The sequence below is a fragment of the Ailuropoda melanoleuca genome, chromosome 7 (assembly GCF_002007445.2).
Source record: "Ailuropoda melanoleuca isolate Jingjing chromosome 7, ASM200744v2, whole genome shotgun sequence".
NCBI lineage: Eukaryota > Metazoa > Chordata > Mammalia > Carnivora > Ursidae > Ailuropoda > Ailuropoda melanoleuca.
The window spans coordinates 75,136,125-75,155,095 of NC_048224.1; the positions used below are offsets into that span (position 1 = coordinate 75,136,125).

At 32.8% G+C, this 18,971-nt stretch overlaps 1 protein-coding gene across 6 annotated transcripts in view; it reads left to right on the forward strand.

The window, feature by feature from the left end:
* Positions 1 to 18,971, forward strand: part of NBEA (neurobeachin) — a 651,237-nt gene that overhangs the window by 153,382 nt on the left and 478,884 nt on the right. For all 6 annotated transcript variants that reach the window (XM_034665060.1, XM_034665062.1, XM_034665064.1 and 3 more), the window contains 4 exons: positions 1,717 to 1,796; positions 2,498 to 2,560; positions 2,657 to 2,754; positions 6,454 to 6,546. In XM_034665060.1, coding sequence (XP_034520951.1) covers positions 1,717 to 1,796; positions 2,498 to 2,560; positions 2,657 to 2,754; positions 6,454 to 6,546 — 334 coding nt within the window. The remainder of the gene's footprint in view (positions 1 to 1,716; positions 1,797 to 2,497; positions 2,561 to 2,656; positions 2,755 to 6,453; positions 6,547 to 18,971) is intronic.

An 18,971-nucleotide genomic window follows, 5' to 3' on the forward strand; every position in this document is an offset into this window, starting at 1 on the left:
TCATTAAAAGAATGTATGGAAATTATTATTAAGATAATGGCTGTCTCTACCATGATGGAATGGAGGATGTGATCAAGATGTGGCTCAGGCTGACGACTGGTGTAGGGTGAGGACTTTAGTATGCTGGAACAAGCCGGTGCATAGCCAATTATTAAATATTTAGGGATTTTGCAACCTGGTTTTTATTCCACCATTGGTAGCTTGAGCTTAAATTCAGTCATAGTGGGAATATTTATACAACAGAAATCAGAAATCTGCAGTTATTTAATCTGATTCGTTATCCTGTCAGGACCTCACCCCTCCACTCGTGTAGTTCCTTTACCTGCTTACCATTCGGTAATGGGCTTCTTCGCCAGGTTACTGTCGTGTTCAGTATCTTGACCTAAAAAGTGGTTATACGAGTGTTCATTTTATACCAGTACATTAAGATGTACATTTACGTCTTCTGTATATGTGCTATATTTCACAATGAATAACTTTTTTTGTTTTTGTTTTTTTGAGATAGAGAGCTCGAGTAGTTGGGGAGGGGCAGAGAGAGAGGGAGAGAAAATCTTAAGCAGGCTCTATGCCCAGCACAGAGCTGGACCCGGCCTCCATCTCATGACCCTGAGATAATGACCTGAGCTGAAATCAAGAGTCAGACACTTAACCAACTGAGCCACCCAGGCTCCCCAACAATGAAAATCTTTTTAAAAAAGTTAATACCAAGTGTTGGTAAGGAAGGACAGGGTATTTTGTACACTACTGGCAATAGTGGAGCAAGAAATGTAGAGGGCAGTCTGGGAAATGAGAAAGATTTCTTTTTCAAGAGTAGATGGAATGGATTGTTTGAGTAATAATTTGCATGTCAATATTTGTTGAGTGAATAAAAGATGTTATAAATTATACATATAGGGATTTTTATTTCAGAACTTATAAAGAAGCTATATAAATCCTCATTGCTTCAAGAAAGTCTTGATACTTAAGGGCTTTCATGGTTCTAGCTATATAGTTAAAGGTATAATTTAATTATTGTATATTGTGCATATTACATATATCATTGAATAATCTCATTTATTGGTAATTAAATATTTGCAATTAATTACTTTGAAATTTAGGTGTTATGATGGAATTGATATGTCCACTTTAACTGTTCACATTCATTTTCATTTATTGACTCATGAACATTTTTTGAGTGTCCACTATAATACATATTTGGTATATACAAATAACATGGGGAAAAAAGGTGCAAAGCAAATAATAACAACAGAGTGTCACTTTTCCTGTGTTTTGTTATATAATGTGTGGTGTGAAAATGGAGATGGCCTTTAAGTGAAGAAAGGTTTAATTGAAGATGAAAGAAATGTTGGGAAAACTTGGATTTGGGGGAAAAAGTAAACTATTAAATTAATAAAAGTAGGAAAAGTTATTTATGTAAACATTTGATTATACACTTATGAATGAATGGCAATATAATTTTTTTAAAAAAGTAATTCTTTCCCCCATATCTGACATTTCGTGAATAATTTGAAATTCCCAAAATCTGAAAATTAATGCTTGGATCCTCTGATATAATTGAACTGATATAGCATTAATACTAACAAATACTGTAATTCTAATAAATACAACTTCTAAAGAATTCCATAGTATTAATGCACATAATTGCATTAAGCTTATTTAATATCACGAGGGTTTTTTCCTTTTTTTTCTTTCTCTATGTTTTCTGTTTTATTCTAGATGGTCCCCGGCCATCACAAAAAGAAATTATATCACTACGGGCATTTATGCTACTTTTTCTGAAACAGCTCATACTAAAGGTAAAATAAGTATACATAATTTAGAATTGCAATATATTAGATGAAGAGGAATTTTTGGCATTGTTTAAAATCAATATTGTAAAATTAGCAGTAACTATTTTTAATTTATGAGTAGCTTTCAAAATCCTAAAGTATATCTTTTCGTTAACTTTTGTTAAACTTCACTTTTTGTTAATCCTGTTTGAGTTCATCCATTCTAAGGGATATAGGAAATGGACAAGGAATATGCATAAGAAATGAGCATGAAGTTTTTATTCCAGAAAATGGTCTATGTACCTGTATGAGAAGACCTACATTATGTATTTTATCACAGCAGGATTTTTAAAAAATTAAGATATAGAAAAATGGAAGATAAAAGTAAAATATGCATCAATTGGTTCTATAAATTATGCATTATTTTCAGAAAAGAATAAATGGTTAGAAAATAGTAATATGAATACAGTTAGATGATCAAAATATACTCACTTTTGATAGTGATGGTCAATCAAATATTAGCAACTTTAAAAGACTAGATATAGTTTCCCAGATATTTACTTATTTAAGTGGAAATAATATAGTCTGTGAATTGTGAAATATTTAAAGATTTTAATGAAAACCACTACTTTTAAGTTGTTCTTATGTTCTTTTAAAATGATCATTTGGTGCCTGTCTTTAAAGTTTTAATTTTAGATTTAAATAATGTATATATTTTTTAAAATTAGGATCGAGGGGTCAAGGAAGATGAACTTCAAAGTATATTAAATTACCTACTTACCATGCATGAGGTAGGACATGGTCTGGGTCTTCTATTTTAATTATTTTATGTAAAGCACTAGAATAAAATATTAACTAAAGAAATATTGGTGATCCTTATTATGCAGGATGAAAATATTCATGATGTGTTACAGTTACTAGTGGCTTTAATGTCAGAACACCCAGCCTCAATGATACCAGCATTTGATCAAAGAAATGGAATAAGGTATGATCATAGTATTAGTATTACTAGTAAATTTTAATTGAGTACAGTTGTGCTTTCTAAAATAATTCCTATTCTTGGAACTTTTGAATGAATACAGCAAAATCTTACACACAAGAAGGGAATAAACGGAGAAAACTAGTATTAATATTCTAATACTCAAACTGATGAAGTATTTAAAGAGTGGGTCTTTCAAGTAGTGTGAAGAACAAATGAAGTATTTAAAGAGTGGGTCTTTCAAGTAGTGTGAAGAACAAATACATCTTTTTTTGCAGGAAGACAAGAGAGCATGGTATATTTCAGCAAAAGAGAGCACAAGAAAATTATATGAATTTAGGCTCAAGAAGTATAGTGGCCACATCTTGAAGATACTGGCCACATAACAGAAAGAAGTTTAGATTTTATTCTGTTGGTGATAAAATAAAGTATTTTTGAATGGGGTACCGATTTGCTCAGATTCCTGTTTTGTTAGATTTATAGTCAGCAGTGTGGAAAATGAACTGGAGAGGGGTAAAACTGATGGAGCAAAATAAGTAGAGAGATTATTTTATTCATCAGTATCAGGGATGATGAGTTAGGACAGTGGCAATGTAATTTGAACAAGAGGTCAAAATCAAAAGAGTTTGAAGAGTAAGTTTAGTAAGAATGATTGTAAGTAATTATGTAGGTAAGTGAAAAATAGTTCCTAGATTAGTATTCTTATGAACTTCAACCTATAACCTAGCCCCTTAGGGATTCTCCTTTTTAATTTTTCTGAAGTCTGAGTTACTGGAATGAAGAGGAGATCTAAGTTATGTCATGTGCAACTCAATGAACTTCCACAGGTTGTAAAAGAATTTAGAATAATATACCTGCCAAGGGATTTTATTAGTGCTTCTTTTATTTGGCCATTTATATCAACAAATGACAGTTATCTAGATTTGAAGGACTCCTTTCCAAATAAGAGAAGCAATCACATCATCTCTATTGAATGTCCTGTTTATCACTATGACCTTTGAGTTTACAATCCTTGGAGTTGCTACTCAATTTGAAGAAGAGGATTACCCATTTAATTATTAAGAACTATAAATATTTTCTTACTATAAGGTTGAACTATATGAAATTGCTGATATTTAACTGTTTACTAAAAACTGTTTACTAAATAACTGATATTTAAATGTTTACTAAAAATTCAACCTGATCATATAATACAGTTATACTTATTCTTCTTAAATTATATTTAGATTGAACAATTAGTATCCTTGACCTTAGATCCTAGTATCTCCTTTATTTATTATATCTGCTGATAAGTGAATCAGTTAAAAATGTCCTCATCATCCTTGTGGATGATACCAATCTTAGATTGGTTAATATGAAATTCAGACATAAAATTCTGCATTACTTTGACAGAGTGAAAATATGATCTTACAAAGGAGAATGATATTTGGTTAGATCTTTATAGCCTAAAATAGTAATTTATATGTATAGTATGAAAGGAAGGATTAGACACAATGAGTACCAAGGCCTGGTTCTCATGATTGACACCTGCTAAACATGTCCTGTTGTTACCAGTGTGTTCAAAACAGTGACAAAGATGGAAAGTTTTCTAATTCAGTTTTTCCATTTCAAAAAAATGTGGAGAATGTAGGCTTTGACAAAAAATATGGAAAAAATAGGTTTCTTAGAACATTTAAAGGTCTGTATCTTAGAAAGTTAGGTACTCAAGATAACAGTTATATATGAAATATTTTCTGGGAAAATTCTGATTAATTGTAATTTATACACACTAATAACTGAACACAAAGAATGAACTTAATTCTGGTGATATTTTAAGAAAGACCATGTGATAATACAGCATTGAACTGAACAGCTAAAAATGTGGTATTTTTATATCTGAAAATCTTTGAAGAAAAGAATACATAAGTACTTGTCTCAAGTAATTTAGATCATTTGTTGGCTTGATATAGTAAGCTGAAACAGATGAATTAGGATTCACCTAACTATCTTATTATATTTCAGGTAAACATTCTTTAACTGATTTGTTAGTAAATTTCCAATTCATACTGTATTGCAGTCCTGTGTTCATATCTTATTTTGTTAAGAAACACTTGTCTAAGTTGTAAAGAAAATCCTATGTAATGTAGATGAGAGGTGGCCCTAGATGTTTTCATGTTTCAGTTGTCAATCCTGGGTGGATTTTATACCTTTCTTATCCCTACAATTTAAAGTTATTTCTAGAATATAGGAATTCTATGGGAGTTTCTGATTCCATATATATCTGAATCTAGTCACATTTTTAGGCTGTGAGCTTTTACTTTGGTTCTCGAGATTATTTTTACGGTTGAATATTCTTTTTCTTGATTTCCTGAATAGTTCTTTTTCTTACATGTAAGTTTCCTATTCTTACACTTGTTTTTTTTAATTATTATTATTCTGATCTTGGTCCATAAAAGTTCTGAAAATAAATTTCAGTGTAAATACATATTTATTTAGGAACTTGAGGCTTTTGAAAAAAAAAATCTTCTAAAGGAAGTAGTAACTCTAGTGTTTACCTCAGTCTGTTCTTCAGTAGAGTAACACACAAATAAGCAATATCAACAATATATTATTTTTTAATAGTATAAGCCACTGTTAAAACAGATGTGACTAGCTTTATTTGTTCCTTTTTTTAATGTCACTGAAACAATATAAAAACTATACTGTTATCTTCTAATATCAACTTTTTTGTTTAGCCTAGTTTACTTCATCTTAAAAATGTAAAATGACACTTTATTTTTTAAAAAGAAATTTAATATAGTAAAGCACATCCTCATTTTATAGTCACCATTTTCAAAGAACTTTCTTAAATTCTCTAATTAGTTGTAAAAGAATATACTTATTATTGTCCCCTACTACCTTATAGAAGAAAAATATTTACTTTTATATTTAAAAAAAAACACAAGATAAAAGTTTTTAAATATTTTTGAAGATTATAATGGATATAGCGCTGTTCTTATATCATATTCAAAATGACTGTATATGTTAGGTTAGGTTACATGTTAGTAGAGACTTCTCTGCTCCAAGTAACAGGAAACTTCTTAAACCAATTTAAATAAAAACAGAATAATGTGTTTGTCACAGAAATCTCATTAGGGTAAGAATAAGGAATTGGAAAGGTATAAGGAAACTACTTCCTTTGCTACTTCCTGTATGGTTGCTTTGTTCTTCCTTTTGTGTATAGACTTGTCTCTGTGAACAAAACAAGGCTGCCTTATAGTTTCTGTTTTAAATAATTTTCTAATTCAAGAGCCCAAACGTACTAGATATTGTTTCTCAGATCTTACTTCAAATGCTCAAAAAAAGAAATAATTGGGCAAGTTTTTATCCATGGTCCAATTAGCTATAAACAAGAACAAAAGGTCATCAAGTAGAAATGTCAGGGGCAGTTCTAATAGAGGGGGAAATACAGCCTAACTAAGCATGTATCTTAAAATAGAATTTTTTTTTCAATATGCTAGAAGGCAATACTTAATGAGCAACGAATCACTTTGAACTTGAGTATTTATTTGAAGGCCAAATGTAAAGAAATATTGGTACAATGTGCTAATTTTTATTTTCTTAAAGAATTTAATCCTGAGAGGTACTTTATGTTTTTTATATTTATAATTCATTGTAAAGTATATAGTGCTTATATTTTTAATATTTGTAAATGCTTAAAAGGTCATTTATTTCTGTATTTTTTAGAGTAATCTACAAATTACTGGCTTCTAAAAGTGAAAGTATTTGGGTTCAAGCTCTGAAGGTTCTGGGATACTTTCTGAAGCATTTAGGTCACAAGTAAGTTGATGTTTTTCATAATGAATTGTGGAAATACCTATTGAAATTATATTTTACTGTAGTTTTGTTTCTAATGGAACATGAAATTTGACTTGAATAATCTTACAGCAGAGAATAATAGCTTCCTGTTGTAAAGGTGGTGAAAGTGTTTTATAAAAGAATGCTTATTAATAGTAGATTATAGAACAAATTCACAATTTAAGTAATGCAGTTTATTTTTATTTTTCGCTGAAAGAAAATGCTGTTCATTTTAAGGATATAAGAAAATATTTCATCAAATAAAACAAAACGCTTATGGATATGATTTTAATGAAAACTTTCCTACAGGGAGTACCATATATATGAGAGCTGCTCTTTTGTTTACATGCTAGCATAGTCAGTATTTTATTATTTGTATTTTTTTTCTAAGATTGAGGCTTATTGATTATTTTTGTGGTTTAAAGATCCTAGAATATTTCTCTTTTCCCCAAAGTCCAGAATTTAGATACTTTTAAGTGTCACTTGCTGATATAATAAATGTTTTTCATGTTATGTTGTCCAGTACAAAATTATTTTTTTTAAAATTCATTTTCTATACAAATGAGCCCAAGAATGTATCATTTAATTATTGCTAGATGACATTCCTCTCAAACCTCATGGTTGCTGTTTCTTTTTGGTGCTTAAATTTACCAAGATTTTATTGATAGAACCGATGAAAACTACACAAGATCCAGATAAGACATCTCTAACATGCTAAATAGTTTGAAAGAGTGGATAGATACTTTTTATTTTGGTACCAAATCAATAGTCAAGTAAGGAAGAATAGACATGTTACCATTATAGGAATTAGTTCAACAAAGCCTGGATTGTAGGAAAGATTTATGCCTATATGAGGAACTATAAATGTACTAGCTGATTAAATATTGGAGTAAGAAGCCCATGTACTTTTAATATTAAGAGAGAAGGACTACTCATGTAACTTTGGTTAAGTAAAAGAAATTAACTAGGAGAAATTAAATAAAGGATTCTAGCCCTAGATGCAACTTCTTAAAAATTGTTAAGAAAACACATTTAAAAATACAGCAATGTGGAAAAGAGAAGCAAAACCAACTTGCAGATAAGAACACTCACAGGAAAAATATTGTTATAGGATACATAATAATTGTGACTAGAAATTTTACTGTAAGTTTAAAAAATAAGAAATAAATTTATTCTGGGGAAGGAATACTACTAAGCAGAATTTCAAGAAGTTGGAAGAAATGGTAGGAAAACACAGAAGTGTTGGATTATGGACTAACAAAACTTTGGAGGAAAGTTTCTATTTTACTTTTGTTGAAGAAAATTTCATACAAATAAAAATGAAGTCATAGGAAGCCTAAAGGAAGATAAATTGTGTCGTTGGCATAGTAAGATACACAGAAGATAAAAATGAAAACAAAGCAAATAATATGGATGGATGTATGGAAATATAAGAGTTGAGAAGGCTCAAAGAGATGATTGATACGGAATGCACAGAAATTCCAACAATGGTATAAATTGAGTCCCCAAATAAGAAAAGCAGAAAAATGGAACTAACCAAATATTTAAAGCTATAATTCAGTGAAGTCTTAATATAAGATTTTGCCATCCATATTAAAAAGCCATGCTGTTACCAGGGAGAATTTTCCTAGAATGGTCAGCACAAAAGTAAACTATTGGATTTAAATGTAAGTCAAGAATACTTTGTTCAGCAGTGTGCAAATAAGGGGGAAATTTGAGTTGGGCTTTAGACTTTTCTAGAACATTTTTTTTTTAAAGATTTTATTTATTCGACAGAGATAGAGACAGCCAGCGAGAGAGGGAACACAAGCAGGGAGAGTGGGAGAGGAAGAAGCAGGCTCACAGCAGAGGAGCCTGATGTAGGGCTCCATCCCACAACGCCGGGATCACGCCCTGAGCCGAAGGCAGACGCTTAACTGCTGTGCCACCCAGGCACCCCTGGAACATTTTTCAATAAAGAAAACATAGAGCAACACATAGGATATTGAAGTGAAGAAAATGGGAACCACAGTATCATTTAAGTAAAAAGGATGCTGCCAAACAATTTTTAACCATACAAAGAGTTGTTTTTCTGAATGATTATTGAGAAAATTTCTGGGGACAAAGTTCAGCCAGTCAGGATGACTGGACAGACTATAGCTAAGTAATACTGGTGAAGACTGAATGAATTTAACAGTAAAACTAAACGTAAAACAAACATTTCAAACAGAGTGACAGACCAGAATTTACTTTCTTATGCCCTAATAATGCAGAAATGCTACAGTTATTATGAATTGGGAAAGGACTGAGTAAAGACAGAAAGTAGAGTAAATCCAAAGAGTCAGAGGTTATCCATAAGAAGCTGACAAATGAAATCTTAGAAACACAGTCTTACTAAGATTTGATGGCACAGGAGAGATGAAAAATTAAGAGTAAATATATTGAATTTATCATTGCTCGTAATGGAAATACACTTTCTAAACACATAGAGGACTTTTTATTCCTTTATATAAAGTTACAAAGACAAGAATTTTGGCAAAATTATAATGCTTTCAAGATAATAAAAAACTGTAGAAATAAAACTAAGAATAATACATGTAATGGAATCTTAAAAAAATCTATAGAAGTTGAAAGCATAACATAAAATCTGACATATCTAGCACCAAACAGCAGCCATGAAAATAAATGTAAACATTTTTGTTAATCTCCTATTTTAAGAAAAAAAACAAAAACAAAACGGTTCATCACAGTAATAAACCCCAGATCTATATACAAGAAACATACTAAAATAAAGTGATTCAGAAAGATTGAAAATTAAAGGTACCTACAGGTTATGCCACATATATACAAATGAAAAAAGCAGGAATCATGATCTTAGCAATGGACAAATGAGAAGTCAAGCCGGAAAATAATAAATAACAAAGAAGGACACATAATGTTAAAGGGTGAAACTTTCATGAAAAGGGAATTATAGGAGAAATAATACAATTACCATTAGTTTAAAACATTAAAACAAATTTTAATTCATGTATCTTGGTTCGTAAAAAAATCAAAGGGGAAAGTAATATAAATAACAAGGTAAATCTGATTAATATAGCTTGAAGTCTGTATCACGTTGATAAAATAACTTCAATGCCGTGAAAATTTGACATGGCATCGTAGACATCAAAGAAAAATTCTAAAACCTAAAAATAAAAATAAAATAGACAAGGTTCTCTTATTAACATACAGTAAAATTAGAAAATAGGAACAAAATCAGAAACCAAAGTTTCTTCTACTTAGAAATTTAAAATTTGGGCACCTAGGTGGCTCAGTCGGTTAAACATCTGCCTTCGGCTCAGGTCATGATCCTGGAGTCCCAGGATCAAGTCCCACATCAGGCTCCCTGCTCAGTGGGGAGTCTGCTTTTCCCTCTGGTGCTCCTCCATCTCATGCTCTCTCTCTCTCTCACTCTCTCTCAAATAAATAAAATCTTAAAAAAGGAATTTAAAATTTATTAATCAACTTTTGTGTCAAAGAAAAGATGCACACAAATTTCAGAATTTTTTTCACGATTTTATTTTATTTTTCATCATGGTAAGTGTACTCTTTTATCCCATCCCCTGTTTTTCCCATCCCCTTTTCCCACCTCCCCTCTGGTAACCATCAGCTTATTTTCTATACTTTAGAGTCTTGGTTTCTCTCTCTCTCTTTTTCTCCTTTGCTTGTTTGTTTTGTTTTTTAAATCCCACATATGAGTAAGATCATGTGGTATTTGTCTTTCTTTGATTTATTTTGCTTGGCATTACATTCTCTAGCTCTATCCATATTATTGCAAATAGCAAGATTTCATTTTTTACGGCTGAATAATATTCCATTGTATATATATACACCACATCTTCTTTATCCATTCATCTATCAGTGGACACGGGGCTGCTTCCATAGTTTGGCTATTGGAAATAATGCTGTAATAAACACAGGGGTGCGTGCATCCCTCTGAATTAGTGTTTTTGTATTTTTGGGTAAATACCCAGCAGGGCAATTCCTTGATCATAGCATAGTTCTGTTTTTAATTTTTTGAAGAACTTCCATGCCGCTTTCCACAGTGGCTGCAACAGTTTGCATTCCCATGAATAGTGCCAGAGAGATCCTTTTTCGCCACATTCTCACCAACACTTGTTTCTTGTGTTTTTGATTTTAGCCATTCTGACAGGTATGAGGTGATATCTCATTATAGTTTTGATTTGCATTTCCCTGGTAATGAGTAATATTGAACATCTTTTCAAGTATGTGTTGGCCATCTGTGTATGTCTTCTTTAGAGAAATGTGTGTTCATATCTTCTGCTCATTTTTAATTGGATTATTTGTTTCTTAGATTGAGTTGTATCAGTTCTTTATATATTTTGGATACTAATCCTTTATTGGATATGTCATTTGCAAATATCTTTTTCCATTTTCTGGGTTGCCTTTTAGTTTTGTGGATTGTTTCTTTTGCTATGCAGAAACTATTTTGTTGTAGTCCCAATAGTTTATTTTTGCTTTTATTTCCCTTGACTCAGGAGACATATCNCCATTTGCAAATATCTTTTTCCATTTTCTGGGTTGCCTTTTAGTTTTGTGGATTGTTTCTTTTGCTGTGCAGAAACTATTTTGTTGTAGTCCCAATAGTTTATTTTTGCTTTTATTTCCCTTGACTCAGGAGACATATCTAGAAAAATGTTGCTGTGGCTGATGTCAGAGAGATTATTACCTGTGCTCTCTTCTAGCAGTTTCATGATTTCAGGTCTCACTTAATCTTTAATCAATTTCGACTTTGTTTTTGTGTATGATGAAAGAAAGTGGTCCAGTTTCATTCTTTGCATATGGCTGTCCAGTTATTCTAACATTTGTTGAAAAAGCTGTCAGTTTCCCATTGTATATTTAGTCCTTCTTTGTTGATTACAAAATCAATGTACAGAAATTTGTTGCATTCCTATACACTAAGAATGAAGCGGCAAAAAGTGAAATTAAGAAAATGATCCCATTTAGAATTGCACCAAAAACAATAAAATATCTAGGAAAAAAACTTAGCTGAGAAGGTGAAAGACCTGTACTCTGAAAACTATAAAACACTGATAAAAGAAATGCCAAGAATATGCAAAGACATGGGAAAACACTCCATACTCATGAGTTGGAAAAACAGTATTGTAAAAATGTCTGTATTTCCCAAAGCAATCTACAGATTTAAGGAATCCCTATCAAAATACCACAAGCATTTTTGACAGAACTAGAACAAACAATCCTAAAACCTGTGTGGAACCACAAAAGACCAGACCCCAAATGGACAAAGCAGTCTTGAAAAAGAACAAAGCCGGAGGTATTACAGTTCCAGATTTCAAGTTATATTACAAGGTGGTAGTAATTAAAACGGTATAGTATTGGCATGAAAATAGTTACATAGATCAATAGGATACAATGGAAAACAATAAACCCACAGTTGTATGGACAAACTGCAGAATTTAAAAAAAAAAACAACTTCAAAAAACCTATAAGATCTAGCCAAAGAAGTGGTTATGGGAAAATCCATAGTTTTAGAGCAATAAAAAGAAAATACAAAAAAAATTAAAATATATAAGTTAGGAAAAAAAATAACCAAATAAATGGAAGGTAGTAATTAATAAATAGAAAAGTATAATGATTCAAGACACAGAAAATCATTTAAAAAGCTGATTTTTTATTTTTTTTTAAATTTTTTTATTTTATTTTATCTTATTTTTTTAAGATTTTATTTATTTATTTGACAGAGAGAGAGAAACAGCCAGCGAGAGAGGGAACACAAGCAGTGGGGAGTGGGAGAGGAAGAAGCAGGCTCCCAGTGGAGGAGCCCGATGTGGGGCTCAATCCCAAAATGCCGGGATCACACCCTGAGCTGAAGGCAGACGCTTAACGACTGAGCCACCCAGGCGCCCCTAAAAAGCTGATTTTTTATAACTCATGATATAGATGGATAAATCATTAAGCAACTAAAGAAAGGGCAAAAGTATGAATGTACAAAATAAATTGTAATTTCCATAATTAATATGCAAACTGAGAAAATTAAAAGAATTTTACATGATAATTTTGCCCAATTTTCCTAGAAATTGATAAGACAACCTAGTAGAAAAAGAGAAAAAGGATATGAATGAATGGTCAGCTCATAGAGGAGAATATGCATGGCACAGAAACATTTGAAAAGAAGGAAGTCTACTTGTAGTAAGGGAAATATAGGGATGCTGGGTGACTCAGTTGGCTAAGCACCTGCCTTTGGCTCAGGTCATGATCCCAAGGTCCTGGATCTAGTCCCCGATCAGGTTCCTTGCTCAGGGGGAACTTGTTTCTCCCTCTGTCTGCAGCTCGCCCTGTTGGGCTCTCTCTCTCGCTCTCTCTCTCTCTGACAAATAAATAAAATCTTTTTTAAAAAAGGGAAATATAAACTGAAACTAAGACATCAGTATATTAGATTGGTTGTGGGGGAGCAAACATTCTCACACACTGCTAACTGGAGCATGAATTAGTATAGTCCCACTTGGAATACAGTGTTAATTTTGATCAGTGTCTGTCAAAATTACAAATACATATACCTGTTAACCCGGAGATTTATTGCTTATACACATATGAAAACATGGCTCTCCAGAGTTATTTATTGTTCTGTTGTTTATAATCATAAAGGTTAGGAGAAATCTTAAATTTCTCTTAATAGGGAATTTGTTAAATAATGTATGGTTCATTCATTAAATAGAATGCCGTGCAGTCCTAAAACAAAACTAACGAGATAAGTCTTAGTATATTGATACCACAATTACATTGTTGCATGATTAAAAACAAATAGTATAGATGAATATGTACTGGGTGTGGTTTTGTATAAATAAGAGGATATAAGAATATAGAACTCCCTGTATTACACTGAGAAAATCTAGAAGGATATTTAAAAAACAAGAAACTATGAACCAGTAGTAGCTTCTAGGGGTGCCTAGGTGGCTCAGTCGGTTAAGTGTTTGCCTTCAGCTCAGGTCATGATCCCAGGGTCCTGAGATCGACCCCCACATTGGGCTCCTCCTTCTTCAAATAAATAAATAAAATCTTAAAAAAAAAAAAAAAAAGAACAGTGGCTCCTAATGGGGAGTTGGTGGAAATGAAGGTGGATGTGGATCAATCAATTTTTTAACCTATTGATATAATTTTTTAATAACATTGTTTAGAAAAAAACTACAAATATTTAAAAATAACAGCAACTTAAAATCTTGGAAGTATTTTCATTCACTGTTTTATTGATGGATTTGTATTGAATAAAATCAATGACTGATTAGTTAAAATGAGGAGTTCTTGATTGGTACAATCATGTAGTAAAAGGACTTGGGTAACACTGAAATTAAGTGTTTTCTTAACTACTTAGCTACACAGGGAATTAAGTCCAAATGATTTCTATCAATATGATTACAAAATTAAATCTAAATATAAAATAAAACATTTAAAACAAAGCATGTATCACTTGATGTTGACTAGAGATAATTGTTAGTAAAATACATGTAATTCATTGCTTTTCAAGTTGGACTGCATAGGTTTGGATCCTGGCTTAACCACAAATTTTCCAAATGGTTTTGGAAACATCGTTGAGCCTCAGTTTTTAGCCTATAAATGAGTAAAATCATACTGCTTCCCTCACTGAGTTTTAAGGATAAATGATAAAGTACATTTAAAATGGTTAATCACAGTATATTGCAACGTGATAATTTAAATTGTTAGCAAAAAGGTAATAAGTACAATTTTTTTTAAAGATTTTATTTATTTATTTGACAGAAAGACAGCCAGCGAGAGAGGGAACACAAGCAGGGGGGAGTGGGAGAGGAAGAAGCAGGCTCCCAGTGGAGAAGCCTGATGTGGGGCTCGATCCCAGAACACCGGGATCACGCCCCGAGCCGAAGGCAGACGCTTAACGACTGCACCACCCAGGCGCCCCAATAAGTACAATTTAACATGTAATTCTGATAAAAGCAAAATATATCTTCAATATATTTATCTTAAATATAAAATTTAAATATGAAATACTAGCAGCATTTAGAACAGTGAGATAAGTGTTTCTACTATAATAATTACTATTAATTAGTGTTCAAGATTTGAGGCAAATAAAACATAATTAGTAGGGAAGAAGAAATAGGTTAGTATTTATAAAGGGTTTGAGTATATACCTAAAAAATTAAGAAAATCTTCTCTAAAAGTGTTAAAAAATGAAATATCACCCAAACTCAGTGTCTCATTTGTGTATAGAGCAGTTGTCTGGCAGGAAATCTGAGATGGGTCCATAGATGAGGCTAAACTGAAGTCTGTTGGGTTGGTCCCTTGTAACACCTAGTTTATAATTTCCATCAAGTGTTTGGAATACATGTTGTTAGATCCATACACTTTGTCAGCTGAACTAGAGATAGGTTTGAAATCTATCATTAAAATTGAGAAGTTTGTTCCAAATAGTATATACAGCTACTCTTCCCTCCTGAGGATGGAACTTAAATCTCCTCTCCTTGAGTGTGAGATGGACTTACTGACTTGCTTCCAAAGGATAGTGAAACCTGGCAGTGATTTTCACTGTTGATTAAGGCTAACATCAACAATCATACATCATCTTGATACCATGTATTTCCTGATATGATGTGATGAGAAAGGCACTTCATCTCTGCGGTATTGTTCTAAAAAACCCAAGTCTAGTCCAGAGAAAGCATCATACATTCCCAAATTGAGGGATATTCTGTAAAACACTTGACCAATACTTTTCAAAACTGTTAAAGGGCATGAAAAGGAGTGGGAAACTGCTACAGACCAGAGGAGTTTAAGGAAATATGATGACTAAATTCGAGGTAGTATTCTGGATTGGATCCTGAACAGAAAAAGGACAATAGGGAAAACTGGTAAAATATGAATAAAAAGTCTATAGTAATATTGTACCTGTGTTGATTTCTTAATTTTGATATATATATCATGATGAGATCAGGTATTAACGTATGGGGAAGCTGGGTGAATAATATATGAGAGCTCTCTGTACTATCTTTTTAACTTTTCTGTAAATCTTAAAAATTTCCAAAATAAAAAGCTACATAAAAGTGAGAAACTTGGGGCGCCTGGGTGGCTCAGTTGGTTAAGCATTTCAACTCTTGATTTCGGCTCAGGTCATGATCTCAGGGTCATGAAATCGAGCCCCACATCAGGCTCTGTGCTCAGTGGGGAGTCTGCTTAAGATTCTCTCTCTCCCTCTACCCCCCTTCCTAAAAAAAATTGAAAAACCTAACTTGGATGTATGCTTAAGGAGAAAGCCAAACCGTTTTCATGGAAATGGTCTGATTATGGTTATCTTCTGAACAGAATCTAACAAATGATTCAGATAGATGATCAAAATGCCTAAATGGCTGTACTGTAATACGGTTATGATAATTTTAGGTTGTACAAATTTTAAAACACATGTTATTGAATGTTCACTGTAGAAATAAAAATTCTCAACCAAATGTATTTGTCTGATGTCTTAACTTCAAGCCCTGTAACTTCTGGGTGAATTCTCCATTTATTCATACTGTAAATAGATCAACTTGCTGTCTATAGTGTTGGCCTGTTATATATTGACAGTTGTTTAATCTAATGGCTTATTTCTTTTTGGACTAGTTAAATTACTCCAGTTTTTCTTGCAGAACCTGTTGTCTGTTAACAAAAAGTAGTGATGTAGGTTCTGGGAGTATGAGAATTGGAAAGAAGTTTCCTTCCCATCTCTTCTGAATTCTAAGTTATTTGGCTTTTTTCAAGCAAACGTTGGTTCCTGTGTACCTCGGGTAGGAACAGAGAAAAATAAGATAACTGGTGCTGGGTTTTTTCTCTAATGGGAATCACAAGCTGCTGAAGAACTATGTTAGAAGCCTAGGGAAATGACTAAAAAGCAGCAAATCTTGAGGGATCGCTTTGCTCTGAAAGATCTCTGCCTCTTATTCTCTCTCCTCTGCACCCACCTCCCTCCTGAGAAATGTTAACATTGACTTCCATGTAAGTGACCACCAGAAGGCTAAGAGGTGCCTGAATTGATGGAATGAATCTTCTCTCTCCTTGAACTTGTGGGAGTATGGGAATATTGGAGTGCCACCATGCTGGCTCAGGACTTATAGCAAGCTAAGCTTTGTACTACAGATCAGTATACTTAGAAGTTCTTCTGCCTTACAACACCTGCAGGGATTCCATCACGTAAAAATCACAGCAGTGAGATCTGACTTTAACTGTGTAAAAATGAAAAAGAACAACTCGTTAAAGCTAGTAGTTAGAGATAGAAGATAAGAGAGAATCATCAAACTATGTACTCACTGAAAGGGGATAGTGGTGGAGGCTGTGATGGAACCTTTGAATTTTATTTTTAGAAAGAGCAATTGAGTTTCATGTAGAGCACCAAAAATGATAATCTGCCTTGTTAGCTCATGATTTGTTTTCCAGTTTATCCAAATTAGTGGACTGGAAGTTCCCAAAGCATGGACCAAAAATATAAAGTGAAAGAGAAGATAAAGATATACATAATAGGAGACTAAATATGAATAATAAGAATTCTTGGAGGAGAAAAATAATGGTTATAACAGGATATCCTGAAACACTTTATACTACTAAAATATTTATAAATTTTGGATAAAATACAACAAAAATTCTTTCAGACGTATAGCTAAGCACACAATAGTGGGTAAATTCTCATATGCCAAAAATAAAAATTAAGCATAATAGAAGAAATAATTCTTTAAAAACAAGATAATATTAAACCATGCAGCTTTAAAAAGTAATCAAAAGTATCTTTTGGAAATGAAGAGGCAGTAATTAAATTTAACAACTCTATGGCCATGTTAAACAGGTTAGATAAAAGTTAAGAATTGGTGGGGTGCCTGGGTAGCTCAGTCAGTTGGGTGTCTGACTCTTGATCTCAGAGTCTTGTTCTCAGGGTCACGAGTTCAGGCCCCATGTTGGGCTCCACACCAAGTGTGGAACCTACTTAAAAAAACAAACTAAAACTTAAGAATTGGTGAGCTGGAAGATAGAATTTAAGAAATAATGCAGAATGTAGCATCAAGAGACAAAGATGACAAATAAGATAGGAGGTTAGGAGATGAAAAAAGAAAGTTTTCATAGAATAAAATATCCAGGAATAAATTTAACCAGGGAGATAAAAGATCTGTAAACTGAAAGCTGTAAAACATTGATGAAAAAATTGATTAGGAAATAAGAAGGTATTCTGTGAAAACAAATTGGGAGAATTGATATTGTTAAGATGTCCATACTACCCAAAGCTACCTACAGATTCAGTGCAAACCTTATCAAAATTCCAATGGCATCTTTCACAGAAATACAACAAATAATCCTAAAATTTATGTGCAACCACAAAGGACCTCAAGTTACCCAAAACATACCCTCTTTATGAAGAAGGGGTCATATAGTGCCCAGGTCCTGATGCTTCAGGGAATATCTTTGGTGTGTGCTACTTGCTCTCTGTTGTTGTGTCTTGACTGCTCTATCCTTCAGGCTAGTAATCTGCAGAGGCTCCCCTTGCCTGCTGTGGGCGGTGTTTGGTCTCTGGCCAGAATGTGGTGAATTTTAACTAGTTGTGCTCTGGTTTGATTGTAAAATGAGACCTGACACAAACTCCACCAGAATTGAGGCTTTGCAGAACTCACTGATTGGGAGATGTGATGTGGACAGCTGTTTGTGCTGGTCTTCTGAGGGAGAGGCCTGCCTCACTGGGACTGAAATAAACTTGAGGGAAGAGCCCAAGTGTCCATCAACAGATGAATGGCACACACACGCACGCGCACGCACACACACATACACACACACACATATGTACAATGGAATATTATTCAAGCATAAAAAAGAATAAAATCTTGTCATTTGCAATGACATGAATGGAACTGGACAGTGTTATGCTAAGTGAAATAAGTCAGTTGGAGAAAGACAAATGTATGATTTCACTCATATGTGGAATTTAAGCGACAAAACAAATGAGCAAAGGGGAAAAAGAGAGTGAAACTGTGTTACAAAGCTATAGTAATCAAACAGTATGGCTCTGGCTTAAAAACAGATGTGGATTTAAGGAACAGAGTAGAGAATCCAGAAATAAAACCACATATATATGGTCAATTAATTTATGACAAAGAAGCGGAGAATCTACAATGGGGAGAGGACGGTCTCTTCATTAAATGGTATTGGCAGAATTGGACAGCCAAAAGCAAAAGAACGAAATTGGACTCCTTTACATTATATGCAAAATCATTTCAAAAGGGATTAAAGACTTGAATGTAAGCCTTGAAACCACAACAGTCCTAGAAGAAAACACAGCAGTAAGCTCTGAGACATTGGTCTTAGCAGTAGTTTTTGGATTTGACATCCAAAGCAAAAGCAACAAAAGCAAAAATAAATAATCGTGACTATAT